The sequence below is a fragment of the Cynoglossus semilaevis genome, chromosome 14 (assembly GCF_000523025.1).
Source record: "Cynoglossus semilaevis isolate Cse_v1.0 chromosome 14, Cse_v1.0, whole genome shotgun sequence".
Classification (NCBI taxonomy): domain Eukaryota; kingdom Metazoa; phylum Chordata; class Actinopteri; order Pleuronectiformes; family Cynoglossidae; genus Cynoglossus; species Cynoglossus semilaevis.
Genome location: NC_024320.1, coordinates 8,038,321 through 8,063,349, shown reverse-complemented (window position 1 = coordinate 8,063,349; position 25,029 = coordinate 8,038,321). Strand labels below are relative to the sequence as shown.

Genomic DNA, 25,029 nt, shown 5'->3' with positions numbered 1-25,029 from the left:
ATCCATAACAACTGTACTGAATGATCTGCGGTTCAAGGTGTACTATGAGCTACGGTCAGTCGGGGGAGGCTTGAAAAAATTCTGAAATCACTAACATGTCTTGTAAAATATATTGACCTAATAATTAGGGTCATTGGACTCAGAAAATACAAAATGTGAAATATTCTGCTACTCAGTCTGTAGACCTCAGATTAATTTAAAATGCATTTGTGTGTCCGATTATGGAAACCACAAGTTTGAGACACTGAGCTCTGGGCCAGAAGTGTATTGGGCCAGATGAAAGTGGCTGTGTGGTCCAGTCATTAGGCTTTAGGACTGGTGTTCTATCTGGTTTGGTCCATCACTATGTCTTCATGGTTTTTTTCTTTTTTCTTTTTGCAGACGTCTATGCCCAAGACTATTCTAATTCCTATCCCTATATCCAAGTCTTCTGCCCCTCGTTTCCGCAACAGTGTTGAGGGTCTGAACCAGGAGATAGAACGCATCATCATCAGAGACACCCCAGAGAAGGAAGAGACCCTTGTGGTGAGTTTTCAGCTGAATATCCAGGGTTCATTCATCTGGGTCAGTGTTGGTCCACGCCCCACCACTGGGCCTGGGATTAGGACATCTGCATTATTATTATCATCTTATTTGTCTGTGTGTGTTTGTGTGTGCAGCCACAGGATGTTCCAGATGGCCACCGCGCCCCTCCACCCGTCCCGCCGCGACGCAGCAGTAGCACCCGCAGCATTGACACGCAGACGCCATCAGGTGGCGGCTTAAGCGGCAACCACAGCAACTGCAGCAGCCGCCCTGACTCCATCTCACCCTCCTACCTCAGCGTCCTCAGTGACCTGGGGCACGGCAGCGGAGGAAGTCCCTATGAGGACAAAGGTAACAGAGACACAGAAAGACACAAAGGGTTAAAATATCTAAACATACTTTGGCTAAAATATTTATTTATCTTTTTGACTGAGGTTTGACTTTTCTTTTTGTAATTTGGCAAACTATTGACTAAGAATTTATTTTATATGTACTTTTTAAATTTTACTTTTTTAAATTTGACTGATTTTGGCTTTTTTGCTACATGCCTTATTGTGAATACGGTACAGTGAAATACACACAAACATATAACTGACTTGGTGTCGTCCTCAGAGCTGAGCCCCTGCTCCCCACTGCCTAAGTACGCCGCCTCCCCCAGGCCAAACAACAGCTACATGTTCAAGAGAGAACCACCAGAGGGCTGTGAGAAGGTCAAAGTGTTTGAAGACTCCATGTGAGTAGAACGAAGAAGTCAAAGTTAGCCCAGAAAAGGTCAAATACCATATACTAAAGAAAATTCAGGGAAATGTTTAAGGTAAAACAATTAGCTAAAAAATGTTTACTAACAATCCGCATTTAATAAAAAATAAAATAAACATTTTAGAAGAAAGCTTAAAACCAAAAGGTGAACTAGAAATAGCTCAAAGTTAGTAAAAATGGCAAAACATTTAGGCTACAATTTAGACTTCAAAAGGTGAAAGTTGACCAAAACAATTTATAGAAATATTCCAAAAGAGATTAAACAACGAGGGAAAATATCTACAGTTTAGTGACAATAAATAACAGATACCAAGAAAATGGCCAGGTCAAATATAAATGTCAGTGAGATCAGTTTTTCGAAACGGTAATAAAATTTACTCCAAATATAGAATAATAAAGAGAATCAGCTTAAAGTTAGGAAGAATTTTCCTCAAATACTTGTAGAAAGATAATTATGACAAAATATATTTCAAAAATAGTTTAAAATCATGAAAAAAGCTCTGAAAGAAAAAGAATGCTGCTAAAAGCACATTTTTAAAATTGTAAACCTTAGTGTAAACCTTTGAAAAATCAAGTTTTAATTCTAATTCTGAACTTTATAACAGCAAAAAAACGATATTTCTGATCAATATTTAAAAGTCACATTTAGCCAAACTTCCTAACAAAACTCCCAAACATCCTCAAGGTTATACATTAAGAAGCTACAGTAGAAGGAAGCATGACAGTAGGTTGATGGGTAGAAGAAGTCCAGTAACTCCAACACCTTGTATGTGCTGCTGTTGTTGTTGTTGTTGTTCCAGAACGAAGCCTCTGCAGGAGGTCCCGCCCTTCCTGTGTCCCGACCGCAACAAAGTCAACTTCATTCCTAACAGCGGCTCGGCCTTCTGCCTCGTCAGCATCCTCAAGCCCTTACTCCCCGCCCCTGAGCTCAGTTATCGCCCTGGCGTGGGACTGCGTAGCCTGTCCCCGTCCCTGGTGCCTCTGTCCACCCAGCCCTGCCTCCTGGAGGAGCCAGAGAGCTTCTGACGGCTCTTTCCAACCACCACAACTAAGTCAGCCTGCTCTGAAATCACAAACAATGGAATCAATGCTTCTGCTCCAAAAATGCCTTCAGCATGCCAGCTACTCTCTGATCTGAGGTCTTTCTTTAGTTGACGAAGTGCTTCCCACTGCCTCTCCTCCTCCCGCAACACATTTCACTGCTTTTTATACACTTCCTGTTCCTGTGGAAGGGGGGGGAGGAAGGATTTCAGAGGAGAAACTCTTTCATTTCAGTCCATCAAACCATGGCACTGTTCCACAAACATATCTTTTTGTGTCTTTACATCTCTTGTTATAAGAAATGCCTTGGATGATTACAAATGGCTGCAGGTTTTCTTTCTGACCAACAGTTTGACCACTCTTTTGGTCACCGAGGCTCATTTTGGTGCTGCCACATGAACTGTATATAACAATTGTAGCAAATCTTAAAAGACCAAGAAGAAAAGTAAAAAAAAAAAAACGTGCCTGATACTCTAGATGGCTCAGTTTACTCCAAACCAGCAGAGGGCAGTGATGAGCTCAGTACTCTGATGGACATAGATACACACTAGAGAACAGGGCTCATAGAGCATAAGACAGGCACGTCCATGTCCAAACTCTTCCTCAAAGGGCCGTGTGGCTGCAGGTGTTTGTTCCAACTAACCAAGGGCACACAGTTCGACCAATCAGCTGTCGGAAGACTGAGATCAATTGATTAAATGGGTGGAGTCAGGTGTGCTGCTCCTGCTTGATTGGTATAAAAACCTGCAGCCACAGCGGCCCCTTGTGGACCAGTTTGGCCAGCCCTGGCATAAGGGAACTGATTCCATGTAAAGCCACATCCGGGAAAAGTCTTTGTGCCACACACAGCCATTATTTACAGGCTGGAGTGACCCATTTAACTAGAGGAAAATCTGGCCCGCAGAATGCGTACCACAAAGCTGAATCAAAACTGTTTCTTTTATGGCTGAAACTGACCCAGATACAAGCCCACATCAGGCTTCTCAAATCTGGGCCACACATTGAGGTAAGGCCCATATACCTGTCTTATATGTGGGTTATGTGAAAAGGACTTTGTTGCCTGTAACTGGGCAGAGCCACTATACCAGAGGGCAAATTTAGACCAAATATTTGTGCCCCTCAGGTGGCTAGTCTGGATCCCCAGGAAACACAATCCAGATACAGCATGTCTGCCTCTTCACATCAACTGTAACTATGTCCATCTAGTCTGCCAGTCAGCTGGCAACAAGAGTTTGGACCTGAGGTGCTGCCCACATTCTGGGTACCTGATATTGCAACATTTGGCCACCAGATGAAAAAGAATACAGACACAGTCAAAACTTGGCCCACACCAATTTATCAGTCACTCATCTTGAAACCAGAAACACAAACATTTAATTCACCAAAATTGAGCCAAATGATGTGACCCAGTTAGTGGGTACCAAATGTGGTACCGCCAAAGACACATCATGTACATTTCTGTACGTTGAAAATGTGAATTAGTTTGTATTAAATTGGTGGTGAATATCTAATATTCAATGGCCCGCATCTGCATTCACAGTCTGGCCAACACAATCCTACCCACACAATGTTGGGCCAATGAAGTTCAAGAAAGAGGTCCAAAAGTTTGTTGTGGGATGTAGCCCATTATTTATGTGAGCCAATCCTCTCGTTACCACAAAACAACATTGTTTCACTTGGTCAAACAATATCCATGAACTGTGAGCTTTAAATGGCCCACATCTGGGCCACTGGGAACGTGGGTCACACGTTCTACACGCCTAGCTACGCACTAGGCCCAAAAAATAACCAGTTTGGGCGAAGCAATCAGATTAAGAATTTGAATCTTGTACACCTCATGTGGGCCACTGGGTACCAGTAGTATGGGCTACACGAGGCCTGTAAATTTAACACAGAATGTGAGCTAATTAAAAGAGATTGTGTGGCCCATTTCTGGGCCAGTCTGTGTTTCTGTGTTACCAAAGCAGACATCGGCCCACACTTTAGGGGCTTGTGTTTAAATCCAACTTGTGATGCGATCCACTTTGTGGGCTGCTGAGGGCCTGTGATTTTAGCTGCAGGTGGGACAGTAGAGACACCATCTGATATGTACGACTGCTGGACTGGTACAGTAGACCAGCTGTTCCCCTGGATTATTGTTCTACTGGCGCCACCTGCTGCTGGCTTGTAGAGAAATGTTTGGTGTGTGAGAGATTAGGACAGAGTTGTGGTGTGTTAAAAGTGTGTGTGCTGCCTCTCCGTGCCCAGATCCTGCCCCTCTGTACGTGTCATCAGCACTCCACTCTGTGCCTGCCTCAGTGGGTCAGGAATGTTTGGGGCTCTGTAAATATGGAGGTACACTGTGTTTGTATAATCAGCTGATTATAGCTTCCTGTTCGTTTCCTCTTCCTCTTATACTACTGTGAATACCTGCGTGTTATTATTGTGAATGATTACGTATTTATTGATGTGGAAGCAGTGGGATTGGTGGAGAAATCTCAAATGAAGGACACACGGTTTGGTGTACACCAGGCTGGGAAATTAACTTATTTAAACGTTTTCTTTCTTGAACAACGTGTCATGGAAACATTCAAGGGTTTTTTTTTTCCAATTTGAGTCTAATACTATGTCTTTGACATTTAGTTGTCTTTGGTTCTAGTCATCCTGCTAAATTTTGGCCCTATAATGATTTCCTTCTTTGGCATATTGTTATTTATATATACTTTTTTCTACTTTGACCAGGCCACTGTCATAGGAAGACCAGTGTTTTTAAATCCTGAGTTATTGATTAAAAAAATGACTGATAACATTTTCCTTTCAACTAATTATTAATCTGATTAGAATTGTGATTAAAAACCTCACACTGAATTTTAAACAACTGTATGTTTTCACGTTCATAAATATAAACTGAAATCAAATCAAATGCAGCATATAGAACCATCTGAGTCGGCAAAGCTTGATTGACAGCTGACTGCACGAGTGACAGCTACTAAAATTCTTCTGGAGCCGCCGGAAGTTTGTGAAGTTAAAGTGCGATCACAGGCCAAAAAAGGGTTGAGAACCACTGCACTAGACTTTTATCAATGTTTTGTTGTATTTTATTTTTGTGAGCCTGATGTACACAAACTAGTTTGTTGCTGTAGCATCACTACGTGAACCTGGAGCAGGGACATATGAGACCACCCTGGACCGATGGTGATGTAAACACAACTGTGTGAAGGTCTGAGAGTCTGTTTCCAAAATGATGTTACCATCAACAATTTTCTTTTTAAAGTAGCTTGAATGAACAGATATTACAGGTGTGCCCAACTGAACAACATCTCTGGAACAAAACTCAAACAAGGACTCGATGTTTGCTTGTACAGTTTATTGGAAAAAGAACTGCCATGTTTTTTTAATCATCTGTTTAACTCCTCCAGTTAAATTAAAAGGCAAAGTTGAAGTAAATAGAATGTTTGTGGTTAATCAAGTTTTACATTTGTTTTTCAATGTAAAAACAAGGCAACAAAAGCAAAGCATGAGTTAACCCTGAATTAACCCCCGCAATCCCAACATCCACTCTGCTGTGCACACACAAACGCACAAGGATCTTATGACGGCACTAATAGTAGCATTGTTGTCCAGTGTTGAAGATCACTTTACAGTTTTTAACAACCATCTGTGTTTTTCTTTTAGTGTTTTAAAATATCTGCTTGCTAACATATTCATGTGTGACACAAACACACACGGACGACCTTCAGGCGTTGAGCAGCTCATCTGCCGACCGTCCAATAGCGTCTGGGTTAGACAGAGGATCCAGGTCTGCGAACAGATTGAACCATGCAGACATGTCTTTGGAGCCACCTGCTGGTGCTACAGAAACAAAGACAAGTACGTGAGTACAGTACACAGTAAAATACCATCAGTAAATTGTCTTTAATCTTGTGCTAGCAATACAAAGATAAGAGATGCTAAAATTGTCAAACAAAAATTACAATGTTTAATTTTTTTAAAATGATCATCTATTTTCTAAACCTCTTCTAGGACCACCTGTAGAACCTTCTCGGCCTGACGGAGCGCCAACCGAACCTTGGAATCACTCCACTACTTCATAAACATATCATTCCTGAGATCCAAATTCAGTGACATGGAAACTCACCGTTAGCAGCTGAACTCGGAGTTGGCTGAGATGATGGGTTGTGGTCAGCGGGGAGCTGCAGGGGCGGAGCTTTGAACATGGGCGGAGTCGACCAGCCTGAAAACACAAAGCAGAAACAGAGGAGATGAAAAGAGACACTGTCGTTTGTCCTTTGTTATTTCCAGTCTTTAACTCTTGTGCTGCACAGAGCTCTCCTCTCCAGTGGAGGGCGTTGTCTGACCTGTGGCGCTCAGACTTTGGTCAAGCAACTGTGACGGCAGGAAGCCACCCAGGCCACGAAGACCTGCTGCTCCTGCTGCCACTCCTCCTCCTGGTGCTGGTGCTGGTGCTGGAGCTGGTGCTGCTGATGCTGCTGCTGCTCCTGCTCCTCCTCGTGCTGGTGCTGCTGATGCTGCTGCTCCTGCCCCTCCTCGTGCTGATGCTGCTGCTCCTGCCCCTCCTCGTGCTGATGCTGCTGCTTCTGCTCCTCCTCGTGCTGATGCTGCTGCTCCTGCTCCTCCACGTGCTGATGCTGCTGCTCCTGCCCCTCCTCGTGCTGATGCTGCTGCTGCTCCTGCTCCTCCTCGTGCTGGTGCTGCTGATGCTGCTGCTTCTGCTCCTCCTCGTGCTGGTGCTGCTGATGCTGCTGCTTCTGCTCCTCCTCGTGCTGGTGCTGCTGATGCTGCTGCTTCTGCTCCTCCTCGTGTCCTCCTCGTGCTGATGCTGCTGCTGGTCCTCCTGCTTCTACTTTTTGGGACTCAAACATTCCAAAGGCTTCCTGCCACTCTCTGCTAAATTCATCACTCGACGCTGGACCTGGGCTCAAGAGATCTGAGAGGAAAGACATGTCCCCGAGTTCACCGTCCTCCTCCTCTGGTCTCAGTGACGTCTCTGCGGGGGCAAGTGGACAACAAAAGGACAGAAAAAAAAGATGGTTTTAAACAGACTGTAGACCTGAACGGCACCAGGATCCTGAGAGAATTATCAGAATATGGAGGCAGAAACTGACGGTCCAGTCTAGGACCATTTGGACCTTCACCACACAGCTGACGGATCTGGGTCCACTTTAAGTCCAGAATGAGAGAATTGAAAAGACTTTTGATTGTCTGGCTTCAAGAAGAGAAGAAGCTTCAGAACGAAAGAATTTGTTGAAGTTGAAAGTTGGCTGAAGTCAGAAGTCAAAGCTGAAAGTAGTAGAAAAAGGAGAAGACACTGGAGAGCGGTTTACCAGCAGAGCGAGGCAGTGACAGGCTCCACAGCTGTGACTGGTCTCCAGCCTGGAGGGGACACGGAGGCTGAGGCTGTGCTTCCTCACAGGACATGAGCAGGAGGTCTGCATTAGAAGCTCCAGCTCCACCTGCTGCTGCTGCTGCTGCTCTACTGTGATCAGCCATAGCTGCGTATGCTGCTGAAGCTTTCGGTCGAGCTGACATCAAAGATGAATCCAAACAAGAATCAGCAAAAGAAGGTGAATATAAAGTTACAATGAGTGGTGCACCGATTGTGACATTTTGGGCCAATACCAACGTTTAAAATAACAACTTGGCCAATGTGTTTCCTTTTTTGGTATTTATTCCCTCTTTCGTGCCATGAAACCATTACTGAACTATTTCAAAACTCTTTCAGCTCTTCATCATGCTACCCTTGAATGAGCACAATTTTTCAAAACAAAAACGGCCTTTAACGTCTTTTTAACTTTAAATAACCGAAATTTACATGACAAGTTATTTTCTGAAAAATTACTTTTACAGTCCCCTTAAACTGCTAAAGGATTTACATTGTAGTTTTAGCCTCATACACACACACATACTCAAAGAGAAAAAATATAATTTTTTTGGTGAGAAATCAAAATTAATTAAGTTTAAATGTAAATGTTTTTTGCCAGTGAAGGTGTAGCTGAAAAACTGTCATGTGGCTCCCATGATGCTTTAGCATCCTTGAAAAGTATCCTGGGAAAATACTTTTAGTATCTTAGTTTTAGTTATATGTAGAACCGGATGTTCAGCATAAAAATACTTTTAGTATCTTGTTATATGTAGAACCGGATGTTCAGCATTGGGTTTGTTGGTGGAACAACATTAACATTCGGCCTCTTCAGAACCTTTTCTAAGACTTTGAAGAAACCCAGACTCACCAAAGTCACTAATTTTACTGTCCTTCTCAGAGTCCACGGTGGGATCTGGAAGGAAGGAGGAAAAACAAGAATGTAACCAAGAAATCAGGGGTCATCTATAAAAGTGGACAGCAGCAGTAAAAAGTGGGCTCAAGATTTCTTACCGTCATCCAAGGAAACCAGACTGACAAAATAACAGGTAAGCAGGAGAGAAAAATAAAATTATTAATTAAATAAGGGGAAACATTAGTTTTTAGGATCATGAAACCAAGTGTGGACCTGTGTGTTCTCACTTGTCTGGTGGAGGAATATTCTGTTCATCCATGCCTTTTTGAAGCTCTGTGATCTGCTCCAGAGGGTCCCTCAGATCCTGGAGAAGAAGGCATGGAGAAAAAACACAGTGTCATCTAATCAGTAATCCTCTATATTTATCTGTAAAATGTCAATGGTTGAATTTGTTGTAAATCAGGACTGACCTTCAGTGTGGTGAACTGATATGGCACGTGTCCTTGGAAGGACTTGTGGATGTCAGACATGGCGTTGGCAGTTCTCTCCCAGAAGTGTAACAGAGTGGTCTGTCAGTGGGACAGAAGAAACAGACGGAAAAATAGAGCGACAGTCTGAAGGAGGAGAGAAACTGGATCTTTTGGTGATGCTTCACACAGCTGCAGTGTGGGCAGTGGGGCAGAGAGCTAAAGAAATGACAGTCTAAAAATTCCAAGCAGCCAGTTTTGAACAGAGATGACAGCCGGATGCTTTGATGAAGTTTAAGAACAGCATCTTGAACATCCATGAACCTCCACCTGTCTTTTCAGCCACTTCTACTGAAGCCTAGATAAAAAGAAACTCACCTGGTAGGTACAGAGCGAGTGTGACAGCATGTTGCAGCGACTGGCTCCCAGCATGTCAACCTTCTGACACACGTCATTCTTCAGCTTCTCAAACTGACCCTTTGAGCCTCTGACCTGGGCCTGGACCTGAGGACAAACACACAGGAAGTTACAACACCGACTGATCGTCTGCCCGACTTCTCGGCGCAACTTCCTGGTACCTTGCGGAACTTCTCCAGCTGTTTGTATGTGTCTGGGTCCAGCTCTTGTGAAATGTCCTTCATCCAGAGCAGAGCGCCCCTGTACTCTGTGCGGGCCGTCTCCATGCGACTGACCGTCAGCAGTGTGTCCGCGATGGCACGTCTTCTAAAAGTCTCCACTTCCTGGTACAAACGGTGCAGGGGTGCACAGAGCGCCATCCTTTGTACGGAAAGAATCGTTTTAGTTTTAGTTTGGAACATGCCAGAAGGTGATGAAAGAGATACATGGGCGTTAATTCCTAACGTCACCTCTGTTTGGCTGAGGAGCAGAGGGCTTTGCTGGTGGCGTCCATCATGTTGCCAGCCTTGTTGCGGTCGTGTTCAGCTTGGAAATGTAGGAACAAGCCAAGCTCGTTCTCCTCCTGAGACAAGACTGTGAAGAAAGGTTGGAATCTTCAGAGGGCAAGAAATGAAATGTGAACAGATATGAAGGAATAATATTTCAATCGTGGCTTTCACTACAAGGCTCAGACAACTTTAATACCTGGGAGCCATTATTAAGAGCTAAGGATCTTTGTAAATGCACTTGCACTCACGTGTGATCCTGTGCTGGTATTTTCCAATCACTTTCAGCAGCTCTGTGCATGAGGACTGAACAGAGCGGAAGAACTGTGTGGACATTAGGGAAAACGTTCATTATCATCGGACATCAGAAAAAAAACGTTCTTCAAACCCATCATTTCAATACACTACAGTATAATAACAGTGTATTATACTGTGTGTACCCTGCTGTTACTGTTCCTACTACAGGTCTATCCTGCAGCTGTAACAAGGGACTTTCCCCAGTGTGGGATGAGTAAAGTCTTATCTTATATATTGATTATGACAAAGTTAGCGTACAGACTAAGGTTTTCACATTAAAAGGGATGCAGTGAGCTCTGACAGCTGAATTATTTAGAGGTGCATCGACCGTTTTTTTTCCGATTTTGAATTTTTTCATTTGACAGTATTCACAAATACAGTAATAAACAGTATTCTGCAGTCCAACATGTATATTCTCACCACAAACCTTCAGATTAGGTCAACAAAAGTAAAAGATAAGTATGTTAAATACATGTATAGCATTTTTCAGGTTGTATGTTTATACGTAGATATATATATATATAAGTGTATTTATATATAAATACCGTATACACATACATACTGAAAAATCCTATACATGTATTTAACATTTGACAAACTATATTTAATACATTCCAGTCAGTAACTCGATCCAAAACCATCACGTTTCAGCTCAACCTCCTTCCTGGTCCAGTCTGACTCACGGAGCTGAGCGAGCTCATCAACACACAGCTTCTCTTGCGCTGCTTGTTCGACAAGGTCCGATTACACAATATAAAGCCAACATTAAACCGTAGCAGAGATGATGTGGAGTTACTGATCAACTCCAGAACAAACAATCACCACCTCCACAAAAGACCAACACCTGTCAAAGTCAAACAACGTGCCACCTACTGCTCCCTGCTACAGCACAGCCAGCACACAACACAACAGTCAGTAGATTATCATGAGGTTTGACCAAAACCATAGCCATGCTCTGAATCGTTTCTTCAGCCTAGTTTATTATGACGAACTAGCCGGGTAAAGAGTTCACTTTTCGACATCTCCTGAAGTTGCTTGTTTTGTTACAGCAAACAGTAAGCCATGCTGTGAGTCACTTTTATCCATACTACCATTGCTAACTTCTTTGCTTTAGGCAATGTTGTGACATTTGTGCAAACTGAAAATAAATCCATCTACATAATTTTATGGTGGAGACACTTAGGTAATAACCTGTGTAATAACCCTATGTCATTAAACTGAGTGGGAAAAAAGCCTCAAAATAGTTTGGCCTACTTCACCTTCAGGAGAAGAGGTATTTGACAAATATAGGCGGAGTTCGTTAAAAAACAAAGATTCAACAAATTTAGCAGACCTGGTCCTCCTTGATTTTCTTTACCTTTAGCATCGCCCTCCCCTATGAGCTCATTCTGTTTCTGCCTCTCTGGGACAAAAACAATGAGGGGCCCATCAGGAGCTGGAGCTGGAGCTGGAGCTGGAGCTGGAGCACACTGGAGGGCTGATCTTTATCAGGACAAACAAAGAGCTCTCAGAGCAGCCCTGTTTCTCAGGACTGCACAGATGTGAGGCAGCTTTTTGTACGTTCAACACTAGGGGCGCTCTAGTGCCACCTATTAACGTGCAATAGAACTTATCAGCAAGAAAGCCACAGTGCAAACAAAGTGCACTTAGAACGGTAGCACTGTATACATAAAGAGAGAAGTGTGTGAGTGTGTGTGTCCTCCGTGCAGCTCATAACAAAAACAAGCCAGCCTTCGTTTCAGCCTAGTTTTCTTTACACACTTTCATTACAGGCACAGTCTGAAAGTAACACCGCCTTAACATTAACTTTTAGAGATGTATGTACTTTTATCAAAAAGATAATGGCTCTACAAGAACGGAAAACAAATACAGGAAGGCTGAAAAGAAGGAAACTGATAAGCTAGTCCAGACACCGGAAACCAGGCTTCACAGGAAGGTAAATCACTAGACATGACGCCTAAATGCTAAAATGAAATAGCTGGAATTGAGAATTACATGCTTGGCTATGGGATCAAACAGAAAAACTAAGGTTGGAAGTTAATCTGAAGGTTTATAGTTAATTATGTGGAAAAGTGTACGTGGTGAATAGAAATGTCTGTTTCAGTATGGTACCTGTATTTAAAGATAACTCTGAAGGAGAAGGTCCATGAGCTCCTACCTCTAGTTTGGCATCCAGGTCAGCATCCGAGGCCACCACATACTCATCCTCCTTCTTGCCAGTGGCTTTGATCAGCACCTGCTTGGTTTTCCAGAACTTTTTCTGCATGCGAGCCATCACAGAGCTGTCCTCGCCCAGAAGAGCTCGACCGCCACTCAGGATGTCGCCCCCAAACCTAGATATAAAACAGTGGTTCAGACAGAGACTAGTTCATGTTCATGTGTTCATGGAAATTGTGGAAAAGAAATTGACATATCCTTCTTATTTAAAAAGTGAAGCTGGGAAAGTTAGCAACCACAGTTAGCCACCTGGTCAGGGGTACATGATTACAGAACTCCTGCTTCTCCCAGGGAGGAAGCCAAGCTCCTGAGCCCAACGAGACGTGACATCACGCCATTTTTCATGGGAGCCAATGAGACGTGACCACCGTATAAACATCACGCCATTTTTCATGGGAGCCAAATTCACCATTTCAGTTGAAGGTTATCATGTACTGTGATGTCCGTACGGTCGGCCGTATCTTGTGCACAGCTCTCAGAATCGTGCACGGTTACATCCTAACCTAAACCATTTCACGTCAAGCCGGATTGAACTTTCTCTACTGGACCGCAGTCTGCTTACTGTGTACCCTTGCCCTACGTGATCACAGCATTTTTAAAGTGAAACGTGAAAGTGAACTCCTTGTCATTGTGACACAGCTCACCACTGAACACAACCAAATGTGACCTCTGTTTTTGACCCATCACCAAAGTGAACAGTGGGCAGCTTTAAGGACCAGGGAGCAGTGTGTGGGGACGGTGCCATGATCAGAGCACCTCAGTGGTAACTTGGCAGATGGATTCGAACTTGAAGCCTTCCAGACCCTAGTCCACTTCCTTATCCCCTAAGCCACCACTGAGTCAATTTAAAAATGTTTTAAAGATTTTCTGTGTAACAAAATAATTGTTGGTACTTCCTAGTATTATTTATTAACTGAAAGTTTACTTTGCTTAATGTTAAAATTACACTTACCCATCCATCATTAGGTATTCTTTGTTTCCTGGAACAGATGGAAAAGACATGCAGACAAGACAAATGAATGATGCAGGAAATGTCACAAGTAAATCTGTCATGATTCAACTCAGATGCCTCGTTAACATTAAAGGCTGGGACCAATAAAGACACTAGAAAAAGTAAAAATGTATAAAGTTAATTTCGTATTTTAGAGAGCCGCATAAAAAGATGACCAATTACTACAACTACACCCTGAGTAGCCATCATCGTATTAAATCGAACAGCTGTTTTGGTAGGTTTCGAGTAAACAGCTGTTTTCTCCAGACCCGCAGTGGCAGCGGTGATAGAGACTCTTATCTCGGTTGATCAGCTGACGAACCAAAAGCTAAAAACCACTAATCCATCATTGATACTGACACAGGGATCAGAAACCTACGACCTCTGGGAGTCAGGACTGAACAGAAAATGCCAGGTACTTATTAAGAACGAATTCAATTAGAACGCAGACACAGCATTCGTAGGACACGCCCGGGGAGAACGAAAATATCTCAATATCCTGCCATATGTTAGTACAAATAACGCAACGCAAACTATTAAAAAATAAATCGACGCAGATGTTACCGACTACACCTGCAATGGTGTTGAATTAGCTGTTTGACTTAGCTGAGCTACTAGCAGGTGTCGTGGCCAAACCAGCCTTACATCTCGCGAGTACTTATTCGTGATACAGCACAATATGTCCGCTTTGACTTCATATGAAGGATTAAATGTATTCTAATTATCTCTTTGTTTTTGGTTTTTACTCTACCTTTAAAATACGTGCAGCGGTGAAACCATCAGCGCAGCTCCGGTTTAGTTCCTCACCGACAGTCGTCACCATCATCCACTGAGTCACAGCAGTCAAACAGGATATGCAAAAAAAAAAGATGTGAGGTCGTTTTGACACACGGGGTCGCTGGTACTCGTGTCATCAGATAAGACTTGAAAGTTAACGCTACATTTCTTTTTTATTCACAGTATCTTATAACCTTATTATTATACGCCATTTAAAAATCCACAATTATTATTTCCAATTCAAAATTTGCAACAAAAAAAATTGAATGTGGATTTACTCACATTTAAATCCCACATCCAAGCAGGAAAGTTTATGAATAACCAAAGGCCAGTAAAAATGTATAGTAATATAAATATCAAACATTTGCTATTAGAATATTTATTAGCTGTTTGTTGTCATTGAATAACAAAAATAAAACCATTACCGACCTAAAAACAAACCACACTAAACTGATCCTTATAGACAGTACAACTCAGATACCCTAAAAAGCAGCAGATGGTTTTACTGAGCAATGTTTTCAATCATAGATAAGTATATAGCTGATAGTTTCTAATATGGAAAGAATGTGTTTCACCCAAACATATATATAAGAATGGAGAAGTTCTCAATTCAAAGCTTCTCTCTAATATTTATATACAGAGGGATTTGTTTTAATCCCCTATCTTTATCAGAGACTGTTAAAAGTATTAGGTTTAAGTCATACTAGAAATAATCTCACCAGTGTGTACAATGTGATAATATTCTTCATGAGCCTTTATTTAAACGTTTTTTGTTGGATAAAGAAACATATCAAGGTTTATTAGATACACTTTAAGGTGAAATGACAACATTTTTAAGATACAAATATATATTTTTTAATCTTCCGTATGGAAAATTAAGAGGCTTCATTAGAATAAAGTCCATATGCATAAAAATTCAGAGGACAATGACACAACGAGCATGATAAAGAACAAATTCTACGGGGTGTTGAGTCCTGGACTATGCCCCTGCATCTGTCTGACAGGCCGAGTATTTGAAGGAGTAGAGTTTGTTATCAGCTCCTCCACTCAACATCAGCTGAAAACACAAGAAAAAAAGGAAAGTTCATCATATCTGCTTTTTTACGTAAAATTAATTGAATTTGTAAATCAGCGGGCTGTATCTCACCCCACTTTCTGTCCAGTCGACACAAAACACTTTGTCCTCGTGGGCAGCCAGGTCATACAGAGGAGCCTTACAGCTGAATGACAATAAGGAAAGATTAGTAGAACATCATACACATTCAAACACGAATCTAAACAGCTCTAATAATGCCTTGTGTGGACAAATAAAATGCCGGCTCAGTTCAGCCGGACGTTGATGTTGTAAGTATCGGATTAGGTTTGTTGGTGCAAACCTTTTTTTTGGTATATTTTTATCATATTACTTTAGGTATTTTGGTCAGCAATGCCATTTATGGCTTTAACGTCTATTTCTTCTGATGTTCTCAAACCTTCTGGTGTCCCACAGTTTGACCAGGTTGTCCATTGAGCCTGAGACCAGCTGGTGCTGATGGGAAGGTGACCACTTCACAGCAGTGACCCAGCCATGGTGTGAGGTCAAAGACAACAGTACCAGTGATCCATCTGCAAAAGACAGTGAGTTCTTGATCGATCCAGAACTGGACAAAAATGTAAAAAAGTGAATGAGAACATTCTTACAGTAATCATACCTTTGGTGCGTGGATCCCAGAGTCGGATGTGTCTGTCAGCGCTTCCTGAGGCCAGTCTTCGGCACAGAGGTGAGTAGGAAATGCAGTTGAACACTTTAGTGCTGGTCTGTGGACAAATATGTTGCAAATGTTAATAGTGCATATACAGTCATATACATTTGTCACAAATAAAAACTAATACAAACATATACCAGCTGTTATTGACAACTGCCCCAGCAACATATAGAAATGTTGATTTATCTTAAGTGAGGTCATCAATCACAAGCAAGTAAACATCTAATAAGCACTTATTCACAGGTTTTGACTAAATCAGGTGTTATTTCATGGGGTTTTCATTATCACAAAAAAGATACATATAGATGTATATAGAGAAATGTAGAAATTATTTGCAAATAATTTGAATAGTTTGTTAATAGGGGGATGAACTAATAATGGAAAAATGAAAAATGTAAAAATAGGGATGACGTCCCTATTTTTACTGTATCTTACCAACGTCGTCTTCATTTCACCAGTCTCAGCATCCCACACACGGATTGTGTGGTCCCAGGATGCACTACAAACTTCCTCAGTGTCACTCCACAGTACGGAAGACACTGCCTCATTGTGTCCAGAAAGAGTCATTAGGGGAGTCTGTGATTGGCAAATCAGAAAATAAACGTCACACAAGTCGTTTAATTTTTTTAATACAACATTTGGATTGGGTACTCACTCTGGTCAGACCCAGCTGCTGAGTCTTCTGCTTCTTCCTCGGCCTGTCAGCGGGTTCCTCCACCTCGTCTGCTTCATCTGTAGGCACTGGGAGTGGGAGCAGAGGACAACTCTGACTTAACCAACATTTCAGTGGCGCTTAGCATTAATTGTTCATTGGAGACACATACCTGCTGACCAGATTTTCAACATTTTGTCCCATGAGCCAGAGCTGAACTGAAAGCCAGACATCAACCACAGGCATAAAATCTCAGTTTTGATTCCAAAAAAATAATCGTCACATCACATCAACTATATTTTTATTGTTTACCTTTGAGCCAGTGGGGTCCGTGGCAACAGTGTCCACACTGCCTGTGTGTCCACGACAGCAGTGTCTTGCTTTCACTTTGTTCTTCTCAGAGTTCCACTCCCACATCAAAATGGTTTGGTCAAGAGATGACGTTAGAAGAAGTGAGGTTAGACCATCTGCCAAACAAACAGATAAAACATGTTAGTTTTGGACAGGCTGCAGTAGCAGTGCAGTCAGTAGCCCCTTTGAGCTCTATTTCCGGCTTACCTCTTTTAACCCAGGCTACGTCTTTGACAACATCTGTGTGTCCTGCCACTGTCATCATGGCCTTGCCTTCCGGAGACCAAATCCTGGCAGTCTTGTCATATGAACCTGTCAGGATCCTGTAGAAAAACACCAGCAGGGAATTTGCTATTGTAAAATCACAGTTTAGTACCAACTTTACAATATATATTTTTTTTGTTTCTGGTATTGTAATCTGCTAACTCGCCATTCGTTGTCTGCATCCACAGAGCTGATCCAGTCATCGTGCATCATACACTCTTCTGGCTGCGGGGCTGTAATTTTCTCAGCGTATTCGATCTCAACCACTTCTTCCTGAAACAGACAGTGTCTGTGTGATTATTATGTGGCTATTTGACGTAAGTTCATGAGTTTTAGGGTCAATGTTAAGGTTAGGTACGGAGGTCAAAAGGGTCACTTTTACTAGCATCACATTCACTTTGTAATATACACATACAAGTATTTTTTGTATATTACTGGCAGTAAGAAACAATTATTTTAAGGACGTTTCAGAATGTCACAATCTGGTCCTAGTCTAACATATATATATATATATATATAGGTTGTAACTTAATTATACTTCCTTAAACTTATAATTATTGTTTATTTTATAATTGTTAGACTCCTGCTACCGTTGATATTCCTTCTGTCTCCATGTGAAAGGAGAGTGACGTCCGCAGGAACTGACCCCGGACCAGGAAGTCAAACTCCACTTTGCTGTGGGATGCTGTGGAAAAAGAACATATGTCGGAATTGTAATTTCAAGAAATCAAGAAGACTTGGAAACTGGAAACAGATTTCTTCAAACTGATGCCTTTACCATTTTTAGCCAACAGCAGCTTGTTGATGATGTTGCCAAGGTCCTCCACTTCAGAGCTGGCAGGAATGGAAAACGGAACATCGTCCACAATGTACCTACAACGATGGGAGGTAAACACAAAGGTTGGTTCAATCCATGTTATTCTCATCTCCACCATGTTCAAGTCTACATACTTGCTTGAAAAGATAAAACACCAGCACACAAACAGATCAGAGGTCAGTTTAGATATGATATAATGTCATTTCTCTCTTTGAGAAGATTGCCTTAGTTGTAGGTATTTGTCAAATCAAATTTATTTGTATAGCCTAAAATATTAAATTTTATTTGTAAACCAAATGTTGTTCCTCCCCTCTTTTCTTGCCCTTCTGTCTGTTTTCCTCTTGTTAATCATGTACTTTACAATTAGGAGAGCTCTACATCATTGTAATACTTCCATACTAAGCTTCTTGCTTCAGTACTAGGCTGCCTTAATCAACGGACGATTTTCAGCACGGTTTATGCTACGCCAAATGTACAAGGACTGATTTATGCAAAAAATCTGGTCCAGCATTTACTAGAACTTACGACTACTTTAGCTACCATACATGCTAGCCAATACTGTTTTGTTTGCGTTTTTAAAACGTCAGTTCTTACCTCTTGTCTTCTGTGAAGAACCTCGCCTGTAACTGCGACATTATTTTCTCCTTTTGTGTTAATTTCACCTAACTACAAAGTCTTGGAATGATAAAACGCAGATGAACACGGACTCTGCTCAGAGAGACGACCATTAACTGCCATGTGCGAGTAAACAAGGCATTGCAGTTAAGCGCCGATAGAACGCACCGATCGATGCACACGATATTGTCGTTGATCAATTAAAATGTCTGGCGACGGTGAATTCGTTGTTTTGTGCTGTTTTTAATTATATTAAATTGGTGTTTTCTTTTCAACCGCACTATTTAGAATTTTGATAGCAATTTAAGACTGTTAAATTAACTACAAATTTTTTTGAGGAGATTGAAAATGTGCCCAACATTATTTGTTCTGGAACAGGTTCTCTTACTGTACTGGCGCATTTGACGCACATACTACATTAAATAAGCTGTTATGCCCTTTAGGCGTTTATTATTTTTTTTTATGTTCTTATTTTGATAGATTGTAACTTCCGGTAGACTTTTATTTTGCTGTGCAAAAGGCTTTTGACACTAAAATTACTATGATTTAATTTGTAAAATTGCTCGGTTTTGACTAGTTTAATTGCGTAATTGCGTATTTGTTTATCAAATCCTTTAACCCTTTTATATGGACTGTAGTCGATCAACCGTCAGATTAAGGTTTAAATGCACATTGTCTTTACATTTGGCAAGTACCAGTAAAATTCTAGTGAATGGAATTACTGAAGAGTACATACAATTAAAATGTCATTATGAGAGTGCACACTTGGCTTAAAGTGAGTCATGTTTGTAAGACTCTTCTCCTTGTTGTATTATGAATACAAACTTAAATATTGACTGTATACACTTTCTTCCACTTTTATATTGTCAAAGGGTTAAGGGACCTCAAACTCCCAGTCCACAAACCCCCTCCCCTGATACCTCTGGTTCAGCCTCCAGCAAGATGTCAACATTTTTTGCATTTTCAAATCCACAGAAAGCTGGTCAGTCCATGTACCTTAGCGAAAGATTATTGGTAACTGACATTCAGTTTCCCTTACACTAAAACCTACCCTTTATCTTCCTAGGTGTAAATGGTTGTTTGTGTAATTGTCCCTTACACTACGTCTGCCTATTAGAACCTGCCAAAAGGACTTCTAGAGAGTGTAAACTATACTGAATGTCATCAATCTTTATTGTGAGTGATGTAACAGGGCACCAGAAAATGAACAGTGAAAACAACAACAACAAAAAATTACATAATCAAAATATTTTATTTCATCAGAGCAGATGTTTAGTCTTAGACAAAAACTGATTGCAATGGAATTGAAATCACAAAGGGAGGTTGGAACTTAAATGTCATCGTCCTTTAAATTGTTGATATTTTCAACAACAACAAAATGTTTCACTTTCACGTGATAATAAATGAGTCCTGTTAGAGCAAAAAAAAATCTACTAAATATAAACAAAAAATTAAAATGAAATAAAAACTCAACATATATATACACATGCAACAATATGCATTCATTCTTTTTAGTCCTCATCCTCCTTAGCCTTCTTTTTCTTCTTCTTTTTCTTTTCTGATGACTGCAAAGAAAGAAAAGCAACAGTAAAACGAGAGAACCCAAACCAACAGTCACATATCTTAATATCTAAGTGCTCACCTCTGTTACAGGTTCCTCCTCTTGCTCCTCCATTGCAACTGTTTCTTTTTTCCCCTTCTTTTTTGTTTTCACAGGTGTCTGAAAAATAAAAAACAGTTGTGGTAAAAATAAAAACCAAAAAACAATAATCAGGTTTTAGGCTTTGAACTTATTTCAAAGGGCTCACCTCTGTTTCCTCAGCCTCCTCTGTTGCAGCTTCCACTTTCTTGTGCTTCTTTTTCTTCTTTTCTGTCGACTGGGTAAAGAAAAGTGAAGCTGGTGTTTAAAAAAAAGTACAAAGAAGCTGTTTTCTAATTCATTTTTAGGAGCTCACCTCTGCTACTGGCACCTCCTCCTCTATAGTCTCCTCTGCTGCAGCTTTCTTCTCCTTTTTCTTCTTTTTCTTAGGAGTCTCTTCTGCCACCTCTGTCATTTCTACTTCTTCCTCTAGAAAACAAAAGGGCACAGGAGTGGGTAGTTGTTAAAAAAAACAAAAAAAAAAACAACCTTAGACACCAACAAAGTGTGATGTTCACCCACCTTCTGCTACTGGCTCCCTTTTAGCCTTTTTGGATTTGGCCACAGGTGTTACAGCCTCCTCTACCTCTTCAATCTTCCTCTTCTTTGAGGGGATAGTAGAATCGCCAGAGGGATCATAAACCCTTACTTCACTTTTGGGGAAAGAAAAGGTCGGTTTTCAGCATTTTTTGCATGTCAGAGCTGAATGCAAGAAACTCTAAAGGAACCTTGTAGGGACGATGGCTTACCTCTTGTGCTGGTATTTGTCCACCTTTGCCATGGCTTTGCCTGTCCCACTGATCCTTCGGATCTGAAAAAATAATTTCATGTGAAATTTAACCACTAATCCCACAAGATCCTACAAATTGCTCCTCTTAGATGATAACCATTGTATCATTTTTAGTGGTACGCACCCCTTTTTCTTCCAACTGTCGCAGCCTGGCCTCCAGTTTGGCTCGGTTTTCCACTCCCATTTCTGCATTTGTGTCTTCACCCAGAGCATCGTAGCGAATGGCCAAGGCAGCTTTAGCAGCCAACATTCTGGAGATCTGGTCAGACAACGAGGGCTAGCTTAACTTTCTGCTCACTTAGTTGTTTCCACAAATGTGGACATCATTACTCATTTATAGTAAAACCCGATTTCCCATCTCACCTTGCCCTTATTCTTGGCGCTGGTCTGGCCCACCAAAGAGGCGTGGTATATGAGACCATACTTTGGCGTATCTTTGCGGGTTTTCAAGGCTCTGAAGAGGGCTTTCTCTGCACCAAGGATCTGCACTGTGGACGAGGGATGCTTTGCCAGATTTAGGAGAGAACCTGCAAAACAGGAAATACAGCCCAACTGATGCCAATGCACTTAAGATAATTTACACAGGAAGATATAGATTATAAGCTCAGATGAGGTAGTGACTTAGTACCATCACGTTTTCAGGAAGATGACATGAAGTCATAATCATCACTGCAAGTTTTTGTTTTGTTTTTTTAAACAGTTTTTTTCTTAATGACCCACCAGCATGAGAGATTAGGCGTGCACCAACCAGTTCGCCCACCATGACTGTCAAGTTTGGGGCGATGGCCATCATTCGATTTTTCAAATAGTCGTATAGCTGCGCGCGGTATTCTGTAATTTCAATCACCTGTTAATAGAGAAACAGAAATATAAATTAGACAACAGTGCATTCATGCCATTGGCAGTGTGTATTTTTTCTTAGGAAGATCAAAGCAGCAGTCCTTTTTGGTGACTGTTCAGATGAGGTAGTGACTATAAACCCACATGGATTTGTTTCAGGACAATGGCTACTGCCACATCATCACCACAGACACAGAACGAGGGGTAAAAAAAAAACAAAAGAATTGCCTTTTGGCAACAGGACTCACCTGGTCACACAGGTGCCTAATGTTGTCAATGTCTTGTTCTGAAACTTCAGTGCCCATGGAGATCTCGGCCGCAAGTTTAACTTCAGCCTCGATTTCCTCTGGTAGAAGTTCCGACAGGTCAGAGCCTGCCACATTGGTGCGATCACCTGCAAAAACAAGACAATTAACCTCTTATTAACCTCAGTTAACCTCTTAATAACCCTGCATTTAGGTGCGACTCTTCTGAATTTCCTTACCAATTTTGCGGACGGTTTTGCAGTAAGCCAAGTTGTCTGCCACAATTTTCCCCAACTCAGGGAAATGCCAGCCGTACCACTCCCTGCACCGCATGATGTAATTGTTGAGTTCCTTGTCCAGGTCGTCCAGAAGAGCTGAGAAAAACCAAAACAATTAAAACTTTTTAGATCAAGTTTTAGAATTTGCATTAAAAGGCCGTAATCTGCAGTTTAACTCAATTTCACCAGTTATAAAAACTTTTACTTACAAATGGCCTGAACGATCATGGTGTCAACTTTGTCTGGACTGAACTTCAGCTTGTACCTCGATAAACTAGAAAACAGGAGCACAAATACATTAGTTGGAGGGAATGACATCAACTGAACTCACAGCAACACTTTCTATGCAACAAAGTGCCTCAGTGGTAGTGACGAATGCTAATAGGAATCAACAGGCTGTTTTTTCAGACAAGCAAATGTAATCACAGGCATCATTCATGTTTATAGGGCATTAAGAATAAAATATTACCAACCTGTGAGCTAAACCCAGAGACATGGCACTGATCTCTCTGGCAGGAAGTCCAGTGATGAGGCCTTCCATTTGGCTCCTGATACATCTCATCAGTTCAGCTACAGCCGGACTGTAGACACAGCTCACGTCCAGCTTTTCCTGTAAGACACAACCTGTTTACCTACATGTCCAACAAACACATTAGAGTGGTGAACTACTTAATTTAGGATTATATATAATATTACAATAACAATGTTGACGACTGCAGTAGCAATCTATCATTTTTATCAATGTTAACAACATTGTGTGTTTACTGTGCTGAAAGTTTTCCTACAATTTTATTGATAAAAAACTCAATATATTGCTGTGCCACTAATTATACAGTCAAATTTAGAAAATGCCCATTAAAAATCTTGTCACTTACTTTGATGACTCCACCCAGTTTTGCATCACTGATGGCCAGCTGCTCATGTGCCTCCTTGGCAACAACCTTCTTTAGAACTTTCTTCAAATTCTTGTTAATTTTCCCCTCAACGAGCAGTGGCAGCTGTAAAAAAAAAAAAACCAAACAAACACTTGAATTACTAATCTGAGGTAATGCATGCATAACACAACACATTAAGTATGTTGTTTTTGAGACACTTAAATGTGATAATTATTTGTATGGATTACTCATCCACTCATAATTTCCTTCTTAGTAAAAGTGAAACAAATCTTTTTATCATTTCATGCTGATATTAAAAACGTGGTCTCAGTGGTAGTGACGAAAAGAAATATTCTTCACTTGTGCATCAGATGAAAAAAAAAACACATCACAGACCAATATTTCGCTAGAGCACAATGAGAGTGCACATAATTTATTTACCTATTTATGACACCAACAAATCATAGAAACTTGGTTTTGGGAGTTAGAATTTTTTTTAAATACTTAGCTGTTGCAGTCTACAATGTCAAGATGTGTAATCACCTGCTAATGCCTCTGTTGTGTCTTGAAACTTCTCAAAGTGCTTTAGCTTCACACTGAAACAAGAAAAACAACGACCATGTTATGTCAAATCCATACATGCATGTTTATAAGGGTTTAAATGAAATATATAAATTTCTATTTATTCATTCCCAATACCATGTTAACTAACACCACATTTAGCTTTTTTTCTTAGGCAAAGGGAGAATATGTATAATTCGTTAAGTAGAAACAAAAAGACACTTCAAATAACTTGTCTTTACAGAAAATGCTTCTATAACAACATGGATAGTTAGACGCTTCGTGCAAAAAAACCCACATTTGCAAATCTTCAAAAACATTTAACTCTATTCAGATAATTTAAAACAATGACGTAGGAATACCAGTAGCACTTACATTTTATTTGCTTTTTCAATTGTTTCAAACTCCTTGTAGAGACTGTCGACCTGCTTCAGCTTGGATTCGTCAAGGACCTGAATCACGTGCAGAAATTTTAGATTGATTATATTAGCTTTCTGATGAACACCGACAGCGATATCAACATCGGCTCTTGTACTTTATTAAAGCCTGATGTTTACACGGTCTCTAGCTTACTTTTCCTTAGATTCCTTTACATAGTATGTGGAAGTCTTACTGAAGTTTTCATTAGTGTGCACACACGTGGCTATAGGGCCCGCTAATACTTAATGCTAACCTTTGACTAAAACAGCGAAACGTGTGGTTCAAAACAACTAAATACGAGTTTACTTGGTTTGCGTAAATTAAATAAATAAGTCTTGACCCTGCTTTCCACCACCCGTGTTGGAATAAAATTAATTATAAGATACAACCATGTAGATAAAGTTAGCCACTAGGCTAAATCATGTAACAAATGCGTAATAAAGTCAAAATGGCAGAGAATTCAAATCCAAAACTTACCTTGAATATCGCGTAACCAGCGGCGGTCTCAAATAAGACCAACATTTTCAAAGACGCTTGGTTTATTTTATTTAAAAAAAACTAAACTGCTGTCCCCACGTTGTTGCCTCTCTACATCTGAATCACACGCGGCGAAAATGAGAGCGACAGGAAATAGCTGCGTTGCCAGATCTGCTCGGCCAATCTCCGCCCCTTCTCACAAGTACAATGTTTCATGTACTTGAATTCTCGAGTGTATTTTTTAAAATACGTTAATATAAGAAAAGTCG

At 40.9% G+C, this 25,029-nt stretch overlaps 4 protein-coding genes and 2 non-coding genes across 6 annotated transcripts in view; 1 reads left to right on the top strand and 5 right to left on the bottom strand.

Annotated features, from left to right (window-relative positions):
• Nucleotides 1-5,111, top strand: part of fam117ba (family with sequence similarity 117 member Ba) — a 10,380-nt gene extending 5,269 nt beyond the window's left edge. Inside the window, exons 5-8 of the mRNA XM_008324865.3 lie at nucleotides 382-525; nucleotides 660-876; nucleotides 1,138-1,258; nucleotides 2,085-5,111. Coding sequence (XP_008323087.1) covers nucleotides 382-525; nucleotides 660-876; nucleotides 1,138-1,258; nucleotides 2,085-2,310 — 708 coding nt within the window. The 3' untranslated portion in view covers nucleotides 2,311-5,111. The remainder of the gene's footprint in view (nucleotides 1-381; nucleotides 526-659; nucleotides 877-1,137; nucleotides 1,259-2,084) is intronic.
• A 545-nt stretch (nucleotides 5,112-5,656) lies between these two features.
• Nucleotides 5,657-14,301, bottom strand: ical1 (islet cell autoantigen 1-like). The gene is made up of 16 exons (XM_025062032.1): nucleotides 14,166-14,301; nucleotides 13,376-13,403; nucleotides 12,365-12,539; nucleotides 10,161-10,233; nucleotides 9,874-9,997; nucleotides 9,586-9,784; nucleotides 9,386-9,511; nucleotides 9,011-9,109; nucleotides 8,828-8,904; nucleotides 8,699-8,718; nucleotides 8,556-8,600; nucleotides 7,650-7,847; nucleotides 7,104-7,312; nucleotides 6,663-6,837; nucleotides 6,443-6,538; nucleotides 5,657-6,156 (listed from the first exon to the last, which is right to left on the bottom strand). Exons 2-16 carry the CDS (start codon nucleotides 13,384-13,386, stop codon nucleotides 6,041-6,043), a joined length of 1,743 nt encoding a protein of 580 aa, XP_024917800.1. The 5' UTR covers nucleotides 13,387-13,403; nucleotides 14,166-14,301; the 3' UTR covers nucleotides 5,657-6,040.
• A 626-nt stretch (nucleotides 14,302-14,927) lies between these two features.
• wdr12 (WD repeat domain 12) lies at nucleotides 14,928-18,804 on the bottom strand. Its single transcript, XM_008324867.3, has 13 exons — nucleotides 18,615-18,804; nucleotides 17,982-18,076; nucleotides 17,794-17,888; nucleotides 17,370-17,476; nucleotides 17,147-17,262; nucleotides 16,901-17,055; nucleotides 16,761-16,806; nucleotides 16,592-16,677; nucleotides 16,372-16,512; nucleotides 15,883-15,988; nucleotides 15,664-15,796; nucleotides 15,339-15,411; nucleotides 14,928-15,248 (listed from the first exon to the last, which is right to left on the bottom strand). The coding sequence occupies exons 1-13, from the start codon at nucleotides 18,653-18,655 to the stop codon at nucleotides 15,171-15,173; spliced, it is 1,272 nt and encodes a 423-aa protein (XP_008323089.1). The 5' UTR covers nucleotides 18,656-18,804; the 3' UTR covers nucleotides 14,928-15,170.
• Nucleotides 18,805-19,868: 1,064 nt separating this feature from the next.
• On the bottom strand, nucleotides 19,869-24,805 carry LOC103389470 (NOP58 ribonucleoprotein homolog (yeast)). The gene is given in 18 exon segments (XM_017038264.2): nucleotides 19,869-20,200; nucleotides 20,278-20,355; nucleotides 20,444-20,512; nucleotides 20,591-20,703; nucleotides 20,797-20,927; nucleotides 21,024-21,085; nucleotides 21,189-21,323; nucleotides 21,428-21,591; nucleotides 21,785-21,911; nucleotides 22,153-22,298; nucleotides 22,389-22,523; nucleotides 22,637-22,701; nucleotides 22,901-23,037; nucleotides 23,303-23,417; nucleotides 23,419-23,425; nucleotides 23,846-23,898; nucleotides 24,239-24,315; nucleotides 24,761-24,805. Coding segments are annotated over 18 exon segments (1,713 nt in total). The 3' UTR covers nucleotides 19,869-20,146.
• Nucleotides 21,662-21,742, bottom strand: LOC112488124 (small nucleolar RNA SNORD11B). The gene has a single exon (XR_003051866.1). It is a non-coding gene; the product is annotated as a small nucleolar RNA SNORD11B (small nucleolar RNA).
• Nucleotides 22,014-22,097, bottom strand: LOC112488123 (small nucleolar RNA SNORD11B). Its single transcript, XR_003051865.1, has one exon. It is a non-coding gene; the product is annotated as a small nucleolar RNA SNORD11B (small nucleolar RNA).
• Nucleotides 24,806-25,029: the final 224 nt, after the last annotated feature.